This window comes from Vicugna pacos, chromosome 9 (genome assembly GCF_048564905.1).
Source record: "Vicugna pacos chromosome 9, VicPac4, whole genome shotgun sequence".
In the NCBI taxonomy this organism is placed as follows: domain Eukaryota; kingdom Metazoa; phylum Chordata; class Mammalia; order Artiodactyla; family Camelidae; genus Vicugna; species Vicugna pacos.
Genome location: NC_132995.1, coordinates 5,178,314 through 5,194,121, shown reverse-complemented (window position 1 = coordinate 5,194,121; position 15,808 = coordinate 5,178,314). Strand labels below are relative to the sequence as shown.

The 15,808-nt window shown below is 50.8% G+C and overlaps 1 protein-coding gene across 9 annotated transcripts; it reads left to right on the top strand.

The window, feature by feature from the left end:
• The first annotated feature begins 561 nt into the window (after window positions 1–561).
• On the top strand, window positions 562–12,707 carry LOC140698363 (SIGLEC family-like protein 1). Of its 9 annotated transcripts, none has more exons than XM_072968635.1 (9): window positions 562–695; window positions 4,440–4,576; window positions 5,368–5,471; window positions 7,250–7,602; window positions 8,292–8,580; window positions 8,919–9,200; window positions 9,344–9,446; window positions 10,875–11,020; window positions 11,812–12,707. In XM_072968635.1, the coding sequence occupies exons 5-9, from the start codon at window positions 8,439–8,441 to the stop codon at window positions 11,814–11,816; spliced, it is 678 nt and encodes a 225-aa protein (XP_072824736.1). In that variant the 5' UTR covers window positions 562–695; window positions 4,440–4,576; window positions 5,368–5,471; window positions 7,250–7,602; window positions 8,292–8,438; the 3' UTR covers window positions 11,817–12,707. The 9 variants fall into 9 exon arrangements, with proteins under 9 accessions (XP_072824736.1, XP_072824737.1, XP_072824735.1 ...); XM_072968636.1 differs by having other exon boundaries at window positions 8,262–8,580; XM_072968634.1 differs by having other exon boundaries at window positions 7,250–7,713.
• The last annotated feature ends 3,101 nt before the right edge of the window (window positions 12,708–15,808 follow it).

Genomic DNA, 15,808 nt, shown 5'->3' with positions numbered 1-15,808 from the left:
CAAAGATGGGGAGAGGGAGGGAGACAGGCTTGGGGGAGGAGAGGAGCATGAGAAAGGATGGGAACTGGGTTAGGAATAGGTCAGTGATGGGTATGGGCATGAAAACGTAAAGTTGGGTCTCGTTTTGCTCGCGATAGGGGCCTTGGGTGCAGGACAGGTAGGAAGGTTGATGAGGGGGAGAGGGGCAGAGGGAGTAGCAAGGTGCCTTCTGATTGGCCCTGAAAGTCACACAGTTGGCATTTTGTCCCTTGATCAGTGGCTTCCAATCCGCCCATCACCTTCTTGCCCACAAGTCCTGAGTTGAGGAAGGAGAGCTCCTTAATGGCTGGAGTTCTGAGGTCTGGCAGGGGTCTAGAGCCGCCTGCTCAAGAAAGAGGATCCGCAGACGTCCGCTAGAGCCCAGGGCGCCCTGTGGTGACGGTTGTCCGGCTCAGACGTTGGAGGCTGGGGCCCCCTTTCGCCGCCCCTCGGGTTCCCAGAGGCTCCCGCGCGCATCGTCGAGCCCTGATTGGCTCCGGGCCGACTCGCGCATGCCCACTGGCGCTCGTGCGGGGAGAGCAAGAGGCGGGGCGGGAATGGCCTTGTGACCGCCTCCTGCTGGGCCGTCGGTGAGGCTCTGGGACGCCCAGGCCACCTAATGAGCGAGTTATAGGTCGGCTGATGAATTAGCCTTCCTCTCCCTCAGTCATTTCCGGGTGAGTCAGTCCGTGGTGTGCACATGGTTATCCTACGCGTCAGTTCTTCAGGCTCGTCGTGACGCATTAAATCAATCCAACAAGTCTCAGAACTCCAGAGCGGGGTAAATTTGGGAAAGGAAATGATAATTTAGGGGGAGAGGAAAGAGGTTGCCTGTGGTGACAACCTGTGGAAGCGCCAAGGCCCAGGGAAGGAAGGGAATGAGACTTGAAAAAAGATCAGAATTTTCAAGTCTGAAGGACCGTTACATGCTGGGCAATAAAACCCACCCGTTTTACAGATGAGGAAAATGGGGGGGGGGCCAAAGAGGAGATAGCGCTTGTCTAAAGTTGTCCAGTGGAACCACCCCAGAGCTCTCCTCAGTCTTTGATTTGAGATTGTATGTAAATCACTATATTCTCTGAAACAATTAGATTCTGATATTAATTCCTAAAGTTTTTATTTTAAAAACTAAAATATATAATCAAACTGAAAGGAGAATTAGACCCATCAATTATCCCCTCTCTGCAGAGACCTTGTTTCAAGTAGGTCACATTCACAGGTATGTGAGAACAGGCCTTCAACATGTCTTTTCTCATGGACACAATTCCACCCATTGCACAAGAGGAATTAGAAAATATTTAGCATTGAATGTATTTTAAAAACAACATAGCAAAAGCTGTGAGATGCCACTAACGCAGTGCTTAGGCTAGAAAAGAAGAAAGGGCTCAAATCCATAGTAAGAGCTGCCGCTTTAAGAAAAGAAGAAAAGAAAGAGAGGGAAGACGAGGGGGAAGTGAAAGAGAAAGAAGGGCAAATTAAACCTGAAACAAGCAGAAGGAAAGAAAGAACAGAAAGCAAAAGTCAAATAAATTAAAAACAGAAGCAATACAGAAAAATCAATGGAAAAAAGCTTTTTGTTTTGTTTTGTTTTGTTTTAATTTCAATACAATTGTTAGACCTTGAGTAAACCAATTCAGGAAAAAAAAGAAAAGATGCAAATTATGAATACCAGGAATGAAAGAGTGGCTATAACCACAGATCCTAAAAACATTAAAGTGATAATAAAGCATATATACCAATAAATTGGATAACTTAGATAGAATGGAATTCCTTGAAAGAAACAAATGACCATATTTTATTCAAGAAAAAATAGATAAAACGAGGAGCCTTATGCTATTACAGAAGTTGCATTTATAGTTAGAGATGTTTCCATCAATAAGATTCTAGCATAGAAGTCTTCACTGGTGGATTCAACCTAACATTAAAAGAAGAAATAATATCAATTCTACACAATCCTTCCAGAACACAGAAGAGGAGGAGCACTGCCCTACTCATTTTGTGAGGCTAGCATTACTCTGGTTATCAAAACCAGACACAGAATTTCAAGAAAACTGTGGACCCTGAACTATTATGCTGTACACCAGAAACTTACAACATTATAAACTGACTATACTTCAATTTAAAAAAAACCAACCGTGGACCACTGTCCCTGTGATAATAATACAAGAATGCTCAACAAAAATATTATCAAATCAAACAATATAAAAAAGTATAAGTTATGATCATGTGGGTTTATCCCAGGAATGCACAGTTGATTACATTTGAAAACCAACCACAAAGAAAGACTTACGATGATCATCATCTCAATAGATACAGAAAAAGCATTTGACAAAATTCAAGCTCCATTCATAGTTAACAACAACAACAAAACACAACTCCCCGCAAACTCTAAAGAAGAATATTTCTCAACCTGATAGCGTATCTATGAAAAACCTACAACTAATGTCACATCTTTAGTGATGGAAAGACTGAATGCTTCCCACCTAAGATCAGGAATCAGGCAAGGATGTACACTGGCTCCATTCTATTCACTCCTCTGTTCAGCATTTTACTGGAGGTCCTTGCCAGTGTAGTAAGACAAGAAAAAGAAATAAATGGTATACTACTAAAAAGGAAGAAATAGAACTGTCTTTATTCACAGATAGCATGACTGTCTACATAGAAAATCCCAAAGAATTTACAAAAAAAAAAACCTGCTAGAATTTGTGAGTGGATTGGATTTCTGTAAACTAAGCAAAGAAGAGAGACTGATGGACGTATTCTATAGCTTGACTGTGGTGGTCATAAAATGTGTGCATTTGTTTGTCATAATTCATTGGATTCTGCACATAAAATGGATACCTTTTATTTGATGTAAACTGTACCTCAGGATGATTTTTAAAAATATTTCCAGATGCCCAGCAGACTTCTATTTGCATCTGATCCATTGATCAGAACTACATCATGTGGCCACCCACATGTGCAGGAGAAGCTAGGAAAGTGAGTATTTTTATTTCTGGCCTGCTTAGTGGTTCTGGAAAGAGATAACACCGTTAGGAATGTCTCTGGGTCAAGCCAGAAAGCAGTGCCAGGCACAGCGTACAGCTGAGGCTCAGACTCAGGGATCCCAGTTCCTGGCAAATGCTTTTCAGAAACCAGGAGCAGTAGTACCCAGAAAGGAGAGACTTGTGCTTGTACAATTTTTTCAGCAAATATTTATCACACAAGAAGTTTTCTAAGCCCTGGGAAAGACAAAAAGATGTATTTGATGTAGGGCTTTCTCTTAAGGAGCTCACTCTTGGATAGATTGATTCTGTGGTAGGGCATTTCATCAGTTTCCCAGCAAGAGCAGGAACCAAATGAAGAAGCCGTATGAATGGCAGTAGACTGTGCAGGGTCGGTGTCGCAGCTCCACAAGGCTGTCAGGGAACCAGGATCCCTATACTGTCGTCAATAATATCCTCAGTCTGTAGCTATGATCTACATGGTTGCCTGCCTCATGGCTGCCAGATGGTTGCTCCACCTCCAGTATCACATCTACATGCCAGGGAAAAAGAAGAAAAGCAACAAGGAGAAAGTAGTGGTACTAACATCAGAAAGCCAAAACTCCCAAAAGTCTCCAGCAGGTAGCCTCATACATTTGTTATTTCAAGTAGGCAGGTCTCAAAATATTTGCTTAATAATAAATCTAGCAGCAGAGTCCATGGTTTTTTTTTTATTTTTGGATTGTACACGTGGGACACGAGAAGAGCACAAGCCTACAGAGAGATATGCAATTTAAGAAAACAGAGATGTCTGTTACAATGTTACTATTACCAGAGCAAGAAATTACCAAGTAAGGCAACTGGTCAGAATTCCATTTTATTTGGATATCGTTTTCATAAACATGGAATAATTTCTAATGTCTTTGGAGTCTCATAAGACCACTTTGTTTAAATTGTTCTTCCAAGAGCGGATTTGTATTAACAGAACAGAACAGAACAAGTCAGTAACAGTCATGAATATTCATACAAAACTGTATATTGCAGAGGAGAACATAAATTATATCCTTATATACTTTCTTCCTTTAGTACAATATCAAATCAGAATCCTTGAACCCTTTTATAACACAGAACAATATCTTTTGATTTATAGCTGCAGGGGAAGGGAACATCTTCAATTCTTTCTGAAACTTGTTTCCTTTATTATGAATACGTGTTTTTTTTTTAACCAGGCTCTCAAATTTCACTGGCTAGTAGTATATGCAAAAGATCAGACCTTCAGATTTCAGTAGTGATGGTAAAAAAAAAAAAAAGTAAAGGCTGCATAGGCTTTTATTTGGTGATAATAATTTAATAGTATTTTTCTTGTACTTGGCCCATTGGCCAGGACTGTTACATGGCCAGCCCCAGATATAAAGGAGGCAGGGAAATCATTGTTTTGTTTTGTTTTTTTTAAACCAGGGACTTCCACACCTAAAAGAGATGGATGTATAGGAGTGCTGAAGAAAGTTTGAGAAAGGAGGGTTTTTTGTGTGATTGTGGGGATCCAGGAAGGCTACCAGGAAGAAATTGCATTTGACCTGGACTTGGAAAAAGAGGTATAATTTGAATGTGGATAGAAGGGAGGGTTACAGAAGGACGCCATTGAAACGGGAGTGGGGCGTGGCCCAGGTCGACGTGCAGAGGTAGGAACATGTGGAGTGTATGTGGTATGTATATGTGTATATACAGTTTTCTCTTTGGCAGGCAGGGAATGGCAGGGGCGTGGGAAAGGGGGCAGTAGAGCTGGGGCAAGTGTGAACCCAAATCATGGGCAGCCTGGAATGCAAGGGGAGGAAGTTTGGAATTTGTCCCGTCAGCCAAGAAATGTCTTTTATAGCTCAACTGTTTCTTAAATACGCCCCATCCTCTCCATCCCCCATGGCCACTGTGCCAGCTCAGGCTGCATCGTCCTCCTGTTGAGCTGTTGCTTCCTCCTCAGTGCAGGCCCAGAGAGACCTGCACAACGCCCACACCTGTTCCCCTGTGGTTCAGGATCCTTCCGTGACTTCCACGACATCCCCCTCCACCTGGGAGACAGCCCAAGCTCCTCGGGGCCTGGCATCTGAGACCCTTTAAAGGAGAAGGGGGCTGGGAGTGAAGACTAGAGGAGAGAGAAGAAAGCAGATGCGGTCTTGAGGCTCCGCAGAGAGTCCTGGGGAACCTTCCCTGTCCCTGTCCCTGTCCCGGGAGCTCCTTGGCCTCTGATCCCACGAGGCTCCCGCTTCACAGACAGACAAAGCTTAAGGGTGACAGCCGAGCCCCTAGTGCGCAGCGAATTTGTTTCTACCCCCAGCCCTGTCTCTTACTGTCGCCCCTCTCCTCTTCCGTTCCAAATCCCACCCTCCAGCACGTGTGGATCTGAGGTCAAGAGTTAGCAGCGTGATAGGTCCTTACCCTCTCTTGTCCCCGAGGTCCGGCTGGCGCTGATGGTGCTGCCACTGCTATGGCTGGGTAAGCAGGACGAGAGGCAGTGGGGAGGTGTTTGAGAAAGCCAAGGGAGGGCTGGGGGGCGGGGCTGGAAGATGGGCTGGGCTGATGTGGGGTGAAGGGGTGAGGACCTAAAGAATTCAGTGCATGATAACTAATACGTAACAGACACGGTCCACGTGCATATTCTGTGGTTGGCACGGTGGCCTACCACGTGTCCCATCTTCTCCACGCAACAGCTCCCTGAGGAATTATTATCCTCACTTCACAGATGAGGAAACAGGCTTTGGGAGATTAAGCCACCTACCCAAAGTCACCAGAAATGTGGCCAGTGGAGTGCCCGACTCTTCTGACCCCTACTTCCATTTTAACGCTGCGCCCCTGACTGACACTATAGAACCCAAATGAGAAATGTGTCCACATCTGCTCTGTCAACATCATCGCTTGCATGGTGGGTGTTATTAAGTCACATCCTAGGAGAAGAAGCATGGCAGCCCAGAGCCAAGTGTGCTGAGATGCCTGAGGTGCTAGTCTGGAGGAGCAGACTTTACGTGTGGAGACCCAGGCTCCCGGCCTGACGCTGCCAGTCTTTTCTCTGTAGCCTCAGGCAGGGCCCTTCCTCTCTCTCTCTTTTTTAGTGGAGGTACTGGGGATTGAACCCGGGACCTTGTGCATACTAAGCACATGCTCTACCACTGAGCTCTGCCCCCACTCCCCTTAATCTCTCCTGAGCCTTAGTTTCCCCATACGTCTAGGGGAGCAATAGGAGTATTATGAGAATGACTTAAGCTGATTTCTGTAAAAGTGCTTGGAAATCTATAAGCTTACGCAGGTCAGCATTACTACCATCATTCTAAGATGTCATTACTAGAAGTGGCCTCAAGAACCATGACGTTTACCAGTACCATCTTGTACATGACAGAGCTGTCACCTAGGAAATGGAGAAGGAAGGGGAAGAAATAACTGTTCACTAAGAGCCAACAGCTCAGTTACAATCTGCGATTATGATTACAGGTGCCACGTGCCTCTGCAGTTAGCATCTTTAATTCTCACAGCATTGCAGCACTGGTGTTATTGTACCCATTTTTCTGATTGAGAAAATAAGATACAGAAATGTTGTGGCATGGCCAAGGTTGCAAGACACAGTTACCACCAAGAACAAGAGAAATTAAAAAAAAAACCTCAGCAGACTAGATTGGAGCGGAGCAGACTGGATTGGAGCGGAGCAGTTTGGGTGGCCCCCAGGCCACCCTCGGGTTCAGTAACTCACAAGGAGGACTCGCAGAATCGGCAGAGATTGAAATCAGCAGAGGGAAGAGCACGTAGAGCAGGATGTAGGAGAGCGCAGGCGCCAGCTCCCCGTTGTCTTGTCCCAGAGGACGGTGCCTCTGCTCCCAGCTACCATGTGTGACAACAGGCCAGTATTGCCAAGCAGGGGAACTCGCCGAACCACAGTGTCCAAAGTTTTTAACTGGGCTCGATCGTGTAGGCATGGCTAACCACCCCAATGGCTGATCTTTGTCCCCAGCCCCTCCAGGGGTTGAATTGATACTTTATTGTCCAGGCCCCTTGGTAAAGCACACCATTAGCATCGACTGTCTGGTGAGGCCCAAAGCCCCAGGTAACCCAAGACACCCATCATTACCAGACAGAACATCATCAGAGCTTCGAGATTCCCCGCCAGGCGCCGAGCGAGAGCCACACCTTTCCAGGATAAGCTTAATCCTCTAATGCAGGTAACAGGTAAGACTCTGGAGGACACTAGGTGAGTCTGTATTTTCAGCTTGAGTCTCTCTCCACAGGGTTACTTTCTCCCGTATTGGAGGAAGTCAAGAAGGTATTGGTGGAAGCAGACCTGTGTGCTACAATCTCTTGCGTATTTGAATTTCCCAAAGAATCTGCAAGCCATTCCATGACCCTGAACTACTGGCTCAAGAAAAGCATCAGGTCCCCTGCGGCTACAAAGCCACCCACCGCTGCCATAGCTGATAACACCACGGACAGATCCCACACCGTCTGGAGTCTTGCAGAACAAGACTGTACCCTGCGCATCCCCAGTATACTCAAAAGGGACAGCGTGACATTCTTACTCTCCGCAGATTTGGCAGAAAACACGAGTGCTTTCCTGAGGGGACTAGCAAGCTCTCTGTGTCAGGTGACATTGGATCTCATGCAACGGATGCTTGGGGAAGAAGGAACTCCAGAGGGCGTTCTGATAATTACCTGGGTTTTGCTTCACCTGGCACTAGGCTTCAGAAAACCTTAGGTATTTCATTCTTACAACCATAATCCAACGCAATAGACACAGCTGATAAATTTTTACCCCGAGTAGGAATGGCAAAGAGAGGGGAAGTGACTTGCCAGCAGCAACCAGCCTGTAAGAGTTGGAGATGTAAAGGATCATAGATCAGCTGAGAAGGGGCACAGCCTAAGAGGGGAGCTGTATTGGCGGGGAAGAGGCAGAGTAGGAAGAGCTGACCTGAAAAAGTCCAGGCTGGGGGCCAGGTGAGGAATCATAGGCAGCGTAGATCCTCAGAAGATGGACTTACCCTCAGTTTTGAAAGTCGGGGTTCTGGTTCAAGCTCTGCTACGTTAAGCAAGTCTCTTCAGTTTGCTCCCCCAGACACCGTGGTGTGCTCCCTCCACGCAGGGAAGGGAGACAAACGTGTGAAAAGCCACCAGTAACAATAATCCCAAATCCATGAGGTGGCAGAGTCGGGGTGGGTGCCAAATGGGCTCGAGGGTGGCGAAGCACTTCGCAGCCTGAAAACTCTGTGCATCCGCAAAGTGTCCACGAGGGTCCCTTGTCTCCAGGCTTTGGGTCCAACCTGTCCTCTCCTCCAGACCTGACCCAGAAACCGGAGCTCCACGTTCCAGAGATCCTTGCAGCTGGGGAACCTGTGACCTTGGCGTGCACCGTCAGAGGCAGCTGCGAAGAAGCCAGAGCCCTCTTCCTCTCCTGGGAAGGGCCCGGTGTGTCCTCCGGCACGGATGGCCCCAGCAGCCCCTCCTCCCGCTCGGGGCCCGCGCTTAACCCGGAAGCCTCAGGACCACAGCGCCGCCCTCGGGTGTCATCTGAGCTTCTCCCTGGCTAACGTGACCAGGAGTAGCACAGTCAAACTCCAGGTGGTCTGTGAGTGCTGGTGGGCAAGGGACGAGCCAGAGCCTGGGAGGAATGATGGGCCAAAGAGCAAGGCTGAGTCCTCGGCTGGGGGGCCAGGAGTAGTCCGGGGAGCAATCACATCTTTCCCTGGCTTCTGGGGCCGAAAGGCTAGAGGTAAGAGCTGAGCCCAGGTCTGCGACAGACGAGGAGACAGAATAAAGGGAACTGTGTGGAGTCCCAGCTCCTCTGGGCTTCCAGAAAGTCTGAAGCTCCATATGAGTCACAAATAAGGAGAAGACTGGGCCCTGGAGCAAGGGGAGAAGGGAAGTCAGGATGCCTTGCTGACTCCTGACCCTCCCTCCCCACAGCGCCGGCCAGGCTGCTCCATTCCTCTTGTTCCTTAGAGAAGACACTGCAGTGCAGCTGCTCCTTCCACGGGATCCCCACGCCCTCTGTGCGCTGGTTGATGGGAGGTGTTCCCGTGGGTGTGAACGGCCCGGACAGCGGCCTCCAGGTGACTTCCAGCATAACTGCGCCTTGGGCCAACAGCACCATCAGCCTCACTGGGGAGCCAGAAATAGTCACACGCCTCCGCTGTGAGGGGAAGAACCAACATGGGATCCATGCTTCCAGCATCTTCCTGATACCAGGTAAGTGCACAGGGGGCGAGTGACTGGGCTGGAACGACACCTAGGGACCAAGGTGAGGGGGGGTGCAGAGCCAGAGGAAAGAGTAGTGGGTCCGACCTTACAGCCTGAGGGGAAGAATGGCTATCACTTCCCTCTGATTCCAGATAAGAATTCAATTTCCAGTGTGTTCGTGAAGGGGCTGATCCAGGGCATCGTGTATGGAGCCATTGCGTCAGCGCTGCTCTTCCTCCTCCTTGTCCTCCTTGCGTGAGTGTCAAGTTAAAATTCACCAGCCAGCCTTTCCCAAGGCCTGCTCCATTTATTCATGTCTTTTATTTCCCTCCCGTGATTCTTCCAGTTCATTCAGCTTTGTCTGTCCTCTTAATTCGCACTCTTACGTCATTACACTTCAGGTACCAGACCACTAGGGACCACCCCGATAGCCCAGAGGCCACCGAAGTTATTCAGACTAGCCAATCCCAAGTCTGCTTACCCCACCTCACCTTGCCTTTCCATGGAAACCACAACAAAAGCTCCCACCCACGCCTGCCCCTCGCTCCCTCGGCCTCCTGACTGACCTGGTGCTTCTCTGTGTGTCTTCAGTGGGACTTGATCTGCAGGAACATTACGTGGCCAAACCCCAAGCTATTGATTGATGCTGATCGCTCACCTTGGGGCTCTCCAACCCACATCTCTGTAAGGGCAGGACTGTGGCCTCAAATTCTAAGAGGAAAACATTTTTTCTCAACCCAGCGCCCAGGCCATATTAGACATGCTCCCTTGTCATCCTTTTGAGCAATGACTGGGTTTTTCCTTCTAGGTCCCCCTCCATGAAGGGGTTGGAGGGGTCTCAGCTCCAACTCTCCACCTCATGTGGACCCAAAGCCTTGCCAGCCTTCATCACTGGGCTGTTTAAATCAAAGCCGGTGGTTACCCTAGTCAGCAGTGCCCCTTGCTCTCCAGAAAAGGGTCGCCAGGCTGGTTGGTTCATCGCGTCTGATTTTCAGTTCCTTGCTTCCTTGCAGCCTCAGCCCGCTCTCTGTGTGGTGACGTTCTCCTCAGCATTTTCAGGCATTGTTGTCCAGGGAGGGTTTTTCAGACAGGAAATGGAGGTTCAGATCCAATTCTCTCAATGCAAAGAGCGTCGGATGGAGACCCACCGGGGCGGGACAGGGGCAGATGACTGTCTTTGTAAGGTAGCTCTGGCCGCTCTGTGAAGACGCATGACCCAAGGGGGACCGGTGAGCAGGCTGGCAGATGACAGGGCAGAAGAGGAAGGGGACCAGTTATATCATCGGTGGTGCACCCACACAAGGGAACACTACACTGCTGTAAAAAGACTGAGGGAGCTCTCCGTGTACTGATATGCACAAATATGCCAGAAATATTGAGAAGGAAAGAAAGTGCAAAAGAGATTTGTCCAGAAAAAAATTGCATATATATCAGAACTTTAGGGGGCCAAGAAGAAGCAGAGGAAAGGCACAGTAGTGAAGGGTCACCAGGCTGGGGGGCCTGGGACTTTGTCCTGGGGGCACTGGGCAGTCACTTGTATCCTCATTTGATGAGGGGAGGGGAGTGCTGGCCACACAACCAGCAAACAGTGGGAAACTTGGTCTCCTGACCCCCAGCCCAGGGCTCCTTCCCGGAACCTGGATGTGCTGAGCACAGCATTAACCCCAGGGCTCGTTGCCCCAGAATGAAGATGCTTAAATGGTGGGAGGAGAGTCACAGTCCCAAGGCCAACGAGGCCCTGATCCTCAGGAAACCGAAACCAGCGCTGCTGGAGGAACCAGAAACACCCATGGAGTATAAAGCTGAAACTTCACTGGTCTCCGTTGAAGGTAAGTCCCTGGGCTGGGCTGCTGCACTGCTAAGGCCACCAGAGGGCACTCACGAGAAACAGAGCTTCCCAGGACCCCCGTACCCGGGAGCCCACCCTCCCCAGGACTGGAGCCCAGAGGCTCTGCACTCAGGGCAGGCTCTCCAGCTCATTCCAATGCATGGCCGCCGGAGGGGAGCACCAGGGCGTGGCGTGAACGGAGCATTCGTCCAGTTCTTCAAGCAGACGTTCCCTTCTGGCAGCCAAGCCCCCTGCACCACGCACGGCCTGCCAGGAGAGGACAGTGAAATCTAGAAGGGGGCATTACGAGTCTGCTTGGGCTGCCTGGACAAAGGACCACAGGCCTGGGGCTTAAACAACAGAAATTTATTTTTTCATGATTCCGGAAACCAGAAGTCCAAGATCAAGTTGTGGGCTGGGTGGACTCCTTCTGAGGCCTCTCTCCTTGGCCTACGCTACAGCCATTGTCCCCTGTGTCCTCACACGGCCTTCCCTCTGTGTGACTCTGTCCTGATCGCCTCCTTATGAGGACACTAGTCCTGTTGGATTAGGGCCCACACACATGACCTCATCGTACCTTAATTATCTCTTTATAAAGGCCCTGTCTCCAAATGTGACCTACAGTCACATTCTGGGCTCCTGAGGGTCAGGGCTTCAGCGTATTGATCTCGGAGAGGAAGGGACACGATTCAGCCCACAGAAGCTGGCTGGATCCCTCTGTTTGAGGGAGACCCAGAGAGGGGAAGGGGCTTGCCCACGGCAGGGGGATGCCAGGATCTGGGTCTCCCACAGTCTAGGGCTCTTGAGCGAGAAAGAAGACTGTGGACACGCAAACTCCAGGACAGATCAATTCCAACGTGTGGTTCGCAGCCGTGTAGCTCCAGACCTGCGCAGACCCACAGGGCAGGAGCAGGTGACTCCAGCTCAGACCCCAAGGCCTCCTGCCGCCCACACCAGGGGCCCGCCCGCTCCCTGCCCTTGAGGAGCCTGCGGTCTGGGTCGGCAGGCCGGCACTCAGAAACACAGGTGAAACACGAGAAGGAGGCAGTGCTGGGAAGTGGACCGTTGCTACTGCAGAGTCCGCACGGGGCTGTGAACCAGAGTGACCGTGACGCGCCTGCAGCCTCAGGGACGCCGCCGCCAACCAAATCCAGCCCCAGCATTCTACGGAGGGAGGAAGGAGACCCGTAGAAGGGAAGGGAGACCCTCAAGGTCTCTCTGCAGGGACACTGGGGATTACGGTCTCCCATCCTCCACATCCCCATATCGCAGATGGGGAAACTGAGCCCAGAGGGCCCCAAGTCACACAGAAATGCTGTGCCCTGCTCAGGGCCCCTGGATCCTAGGACTCTTCGCCCCTGGAGCAGCCGTCCCTGTCTCTGTCCATTTTCTCCTGATCTCATAAGGCTCCAGTGCAGAGGCTGCAAACCCAGAAGCCCACGGGAGCCAGGCAGGTAACAAAATAAGTGCCCGGTGGGGACCACATCCATCTTAAGAGCAGGTGCTCCAGCTGAAGGGGGTGCCAGACAGCAGCCCTCTCCACTCGCATGCCTCCCTCCACTCTCCCACCCCGAGGGGGGCTCGGATCTCTAGTGCCAGGTCTTCTGATTTTTTTTTTTTCTCAGAGAAACCCAGAGATCCAGATTTCAGGGTGAAATTTCTGGATTCAAACATGTTGGTAATCGAGACCATATTGTTGTGTGTTTTTTAAAGCAACGTGGGCCTAAGAAAAGCCACATGGAGGGCTTTTCATTTGCAAACCTGGTCAGAAGCATAGACATGGAGGGGACACCCTTCAGGAAAAACGCGATGTCCCCATGGGTGGGCAGCAGGGTGGGAACGGCAGGGAGCCGGCAGCAGCTCCGCCAATAAAGATGACGTGGGAAGTGGATCATCTTCCAAGAAATGGTTACAGGGCCAACCTTCTTCCTCCAGAGTCAAGAGAGAGACAAGAGGGCACTAAGAGGTCGGATGGACAGGGCTCCCACCCTAGGCTGTATGACATTGGGCCAGTCACAGCCTCTCTGAACCAGGATAAGAATCAAAAACTTGAAGTGCAGTCAGGAAGCTCATGGGGGAAGCCCACGCGGAGGGCCCGCGGGGCCGTCCAGCTCACTCCCTACTGAGCAGACGTTTGCTGACGTCCATTGTGTTGGGGGCCCAGGACCACCCTCAGGCTCAGTGGTTCACTAGGAGGGCTCACGGAATTCAGCAGAGCTGTTACACCCACAGTTACGGTTTATGGCCGCAAAAGGATAGAGATTAAAACCAGCGAAGGGAAGAGGCGCACAGGGCAGAGAGACCAGGAAGGGGCTTCCAGCTGTCCCATCCCCGGGAACTGACCAGATCACGTGATCCCCCAGCAAAAATGCGTGCAGCGTGCATGAAGCGCTGTCAGCCAGGGCACTCCGCCGAGCCTTGCCGTGCAGGCTTTTATTGGAGGTTGGTTACAGGTTACATAGACCCTGATTTCCAGCTCCACCGCCACCCAGGAGGTCAAGCTGATACCCCATGACCCAAGGTGTCCCCCATAAATCACACTGTTAGCATTGACTATCCGGTGTGTCCCAAGGTCCCCAGATAAACAAAGACACTCTTATCAGGCGGAACATTCCAAGGGCTTAGCGGTTGCCTCCCAGGAGCTGGTCCAAAGAGTCCTCTCTTTGGAATGGGCAGGGTTTGGGCAACCCAGACCCTCCGAGTTAGCCCTTCGCTGCACACTAAGGCCAGCTGGGAGTGCAGGAGATGCAGGTGAGTCAGCCGCAAACTGCTAGGGGCAGCAGACAGCCCAAACCAGAACAGGACATGTGGTGATGGAGGAGGCACGGGGCACTGCCGAAGCCCCACCCAGGGAGGCTCCTCTCCCAGGAGTCTTCAGAGTCCACCTGAGCTGAGTCCAGTAGGGAGTGTAATAGTTCCCCAGGCAGACAGGAGGAAGTAGGACTTCCATGCAAAGAGAATCACACACTCCCATCCATCCATCCATCCATCCATCCATCCATCCATCAATTCAGAGAAACCTGTCCCAGGGTCTTCGGGGGCCGAGGGTGCTGGGTGATGCTGGGATCCCTCCCTACCCCTGTGCGTCCTGCCCTAGGCTGCCTGTCTCTCTTCCCACTACCCTGCTTTTTCTCTCCCTCTGTGCATCTCCCCGTCATCCTTCTTTCCCTCTCTGGTTTAGTCCCTGCCTCCACCTCCGGGTCATTCGACACCTCAGTCGCCATCAATCTCCTTCCCTCTCTTCCCGTTCCCTGCTTTCTGTTTCTCGCTGTTTCTTGTTCCTTCCTCCAGTTGCTCATCTAACACATGTTTCCCCCAGGTCCTCCAGGTGCCACACTCTATGCTGAGCACCGCAGGGACCTGGGCGTGAGACAGGCCTCTCCCTGTCCAGACTGGGACACAGATCAATCCAGGGGGATGCGGTGGGGGCAGGGAACCGCCGGGGCTCCAAGATGGGCACTAAACCGCCTAAACCACTGAAACTTATTATCCCTCAGAGTAGGATGCTCTTGTTCGCATGGAGACCGGAGTCACCCCTTGGGGTGCCCCATCTGCACCAAAGAGAGGGTCTGAGTCCCCAGAACAAACCCCTGATCCTCTGATTATCTGGTCAACCGTCAGGAGTATAGCTGAGTGAACCTTGCAGTTTCGTCTCTCCAGCTAAGGAGGAGATGATGATCACGGGGAGACAGATTTGTACAAACCAGGGTGATGGCAACAACTGTGATAAGGGCACTGGCCAGGATCGAGTGCGTTCCAAGCCCTCGGCCTTCATCCACTTAACCCAGTCGCCCTGTTAGGACAGTGTGCCCCTTTTCCAGAGGAGGAAACTGAGGCCCAGAGAGGTTCAGAAGCCTGTGTAGGGTCACATCCAAACTTTATGAGATGGGAGGTAGTCCCCCACCTTTCCCTGCAAGGATGCCAACATTTAGAAAGGGGACGGTCCTTTCCAGGGGCTCACAACCAAAGGGGCCAACCCAGGTCCATCCCAGTGCCCCTGTCCGCTCCTGGGAGCTGGACCCATCAGGAGTGCTTCTCCCCATCTTGGAAACAGGGGAGCACAGACTGGAGGAGGGGTCTGTTTTTGCTGCCTCAAGGAGCTGGTTCAGGCTTCCCCCAGCTCACCCTAACATCTGGCTCCTTCCAGCACCTCCTATTCTTTTTTTGGGGGGCGGGGGGTGGAAGTAAGTACATTTATTTTTATTTTTTAACAGAGATGCTGGAGATTGAACCCAGGGCCCAGAGCATGCTAAGCATGCACTCTACCACTGAGCTATACCCTCCCCCCTCCTATTCTTATTTTAACTCCCAACACTTAGTTTTAACAGTTTGCTCATTTTCAAAGAGGTTTTGCATAAACAAGTTATGAAAAAAAGATGATAGAAAAGCGAGACTTAGACCTCAGTGCCCCTCCCCAGAGACAAACACTGTGCTGGTGCCTGGTGGTGGGGTCTCAACCAGGAGCAAGGCTGGCCCTCCCTGGGACACCCTGTGGGTGTCATGACTGGGGGTGGGGGAGCTCTACTGACACCTAGTGGCTGGAGTCCCAGGACAATGCTCAGCAGCCTTCAACACACAGGGCAGCCCCTACTACCAAGAATCACTCAGCCCAAGCCAATGTCAGTGATGCCAAGACTGAGACAGCCTAGTTTACTGGAAGCTATCATCCAAAAAAACCACAAATAACAAATGTTGGCAAGGGTGTGGAGAAAAGGGAACACTTGTGCACGGTTGGGGAGAATGTAAATTGGTGCAGCCACTGTGGAAAACAGTATGGAGGTTCCTCAAG

Bases quoted from the DNA above. Each gene is read 5' to 3' on its own strand.
- LOC140698363 (XM_072968637.1), top strand. From the start codon at position 8,439: ATGGCCCCAGCAGCCCCTCCTCCCGCTCGGGGCCCGCGCTTAACCCGG. The intron at 9,201-9,343 runs GTAAGTGCACAG...CTCTGATTCCAG, and splicing joins CAGCATCTTCCTGATACCAG to ATAAGAATTCAATTTCCAGT. The intron at 9,447-10,874 runs GTGAGTGTCAAG...TCGTTGCCCCAG, and splicing joins CTCCTCCTTGTCCTCCTTGC to AATGAAGATGCTTAAATGGT.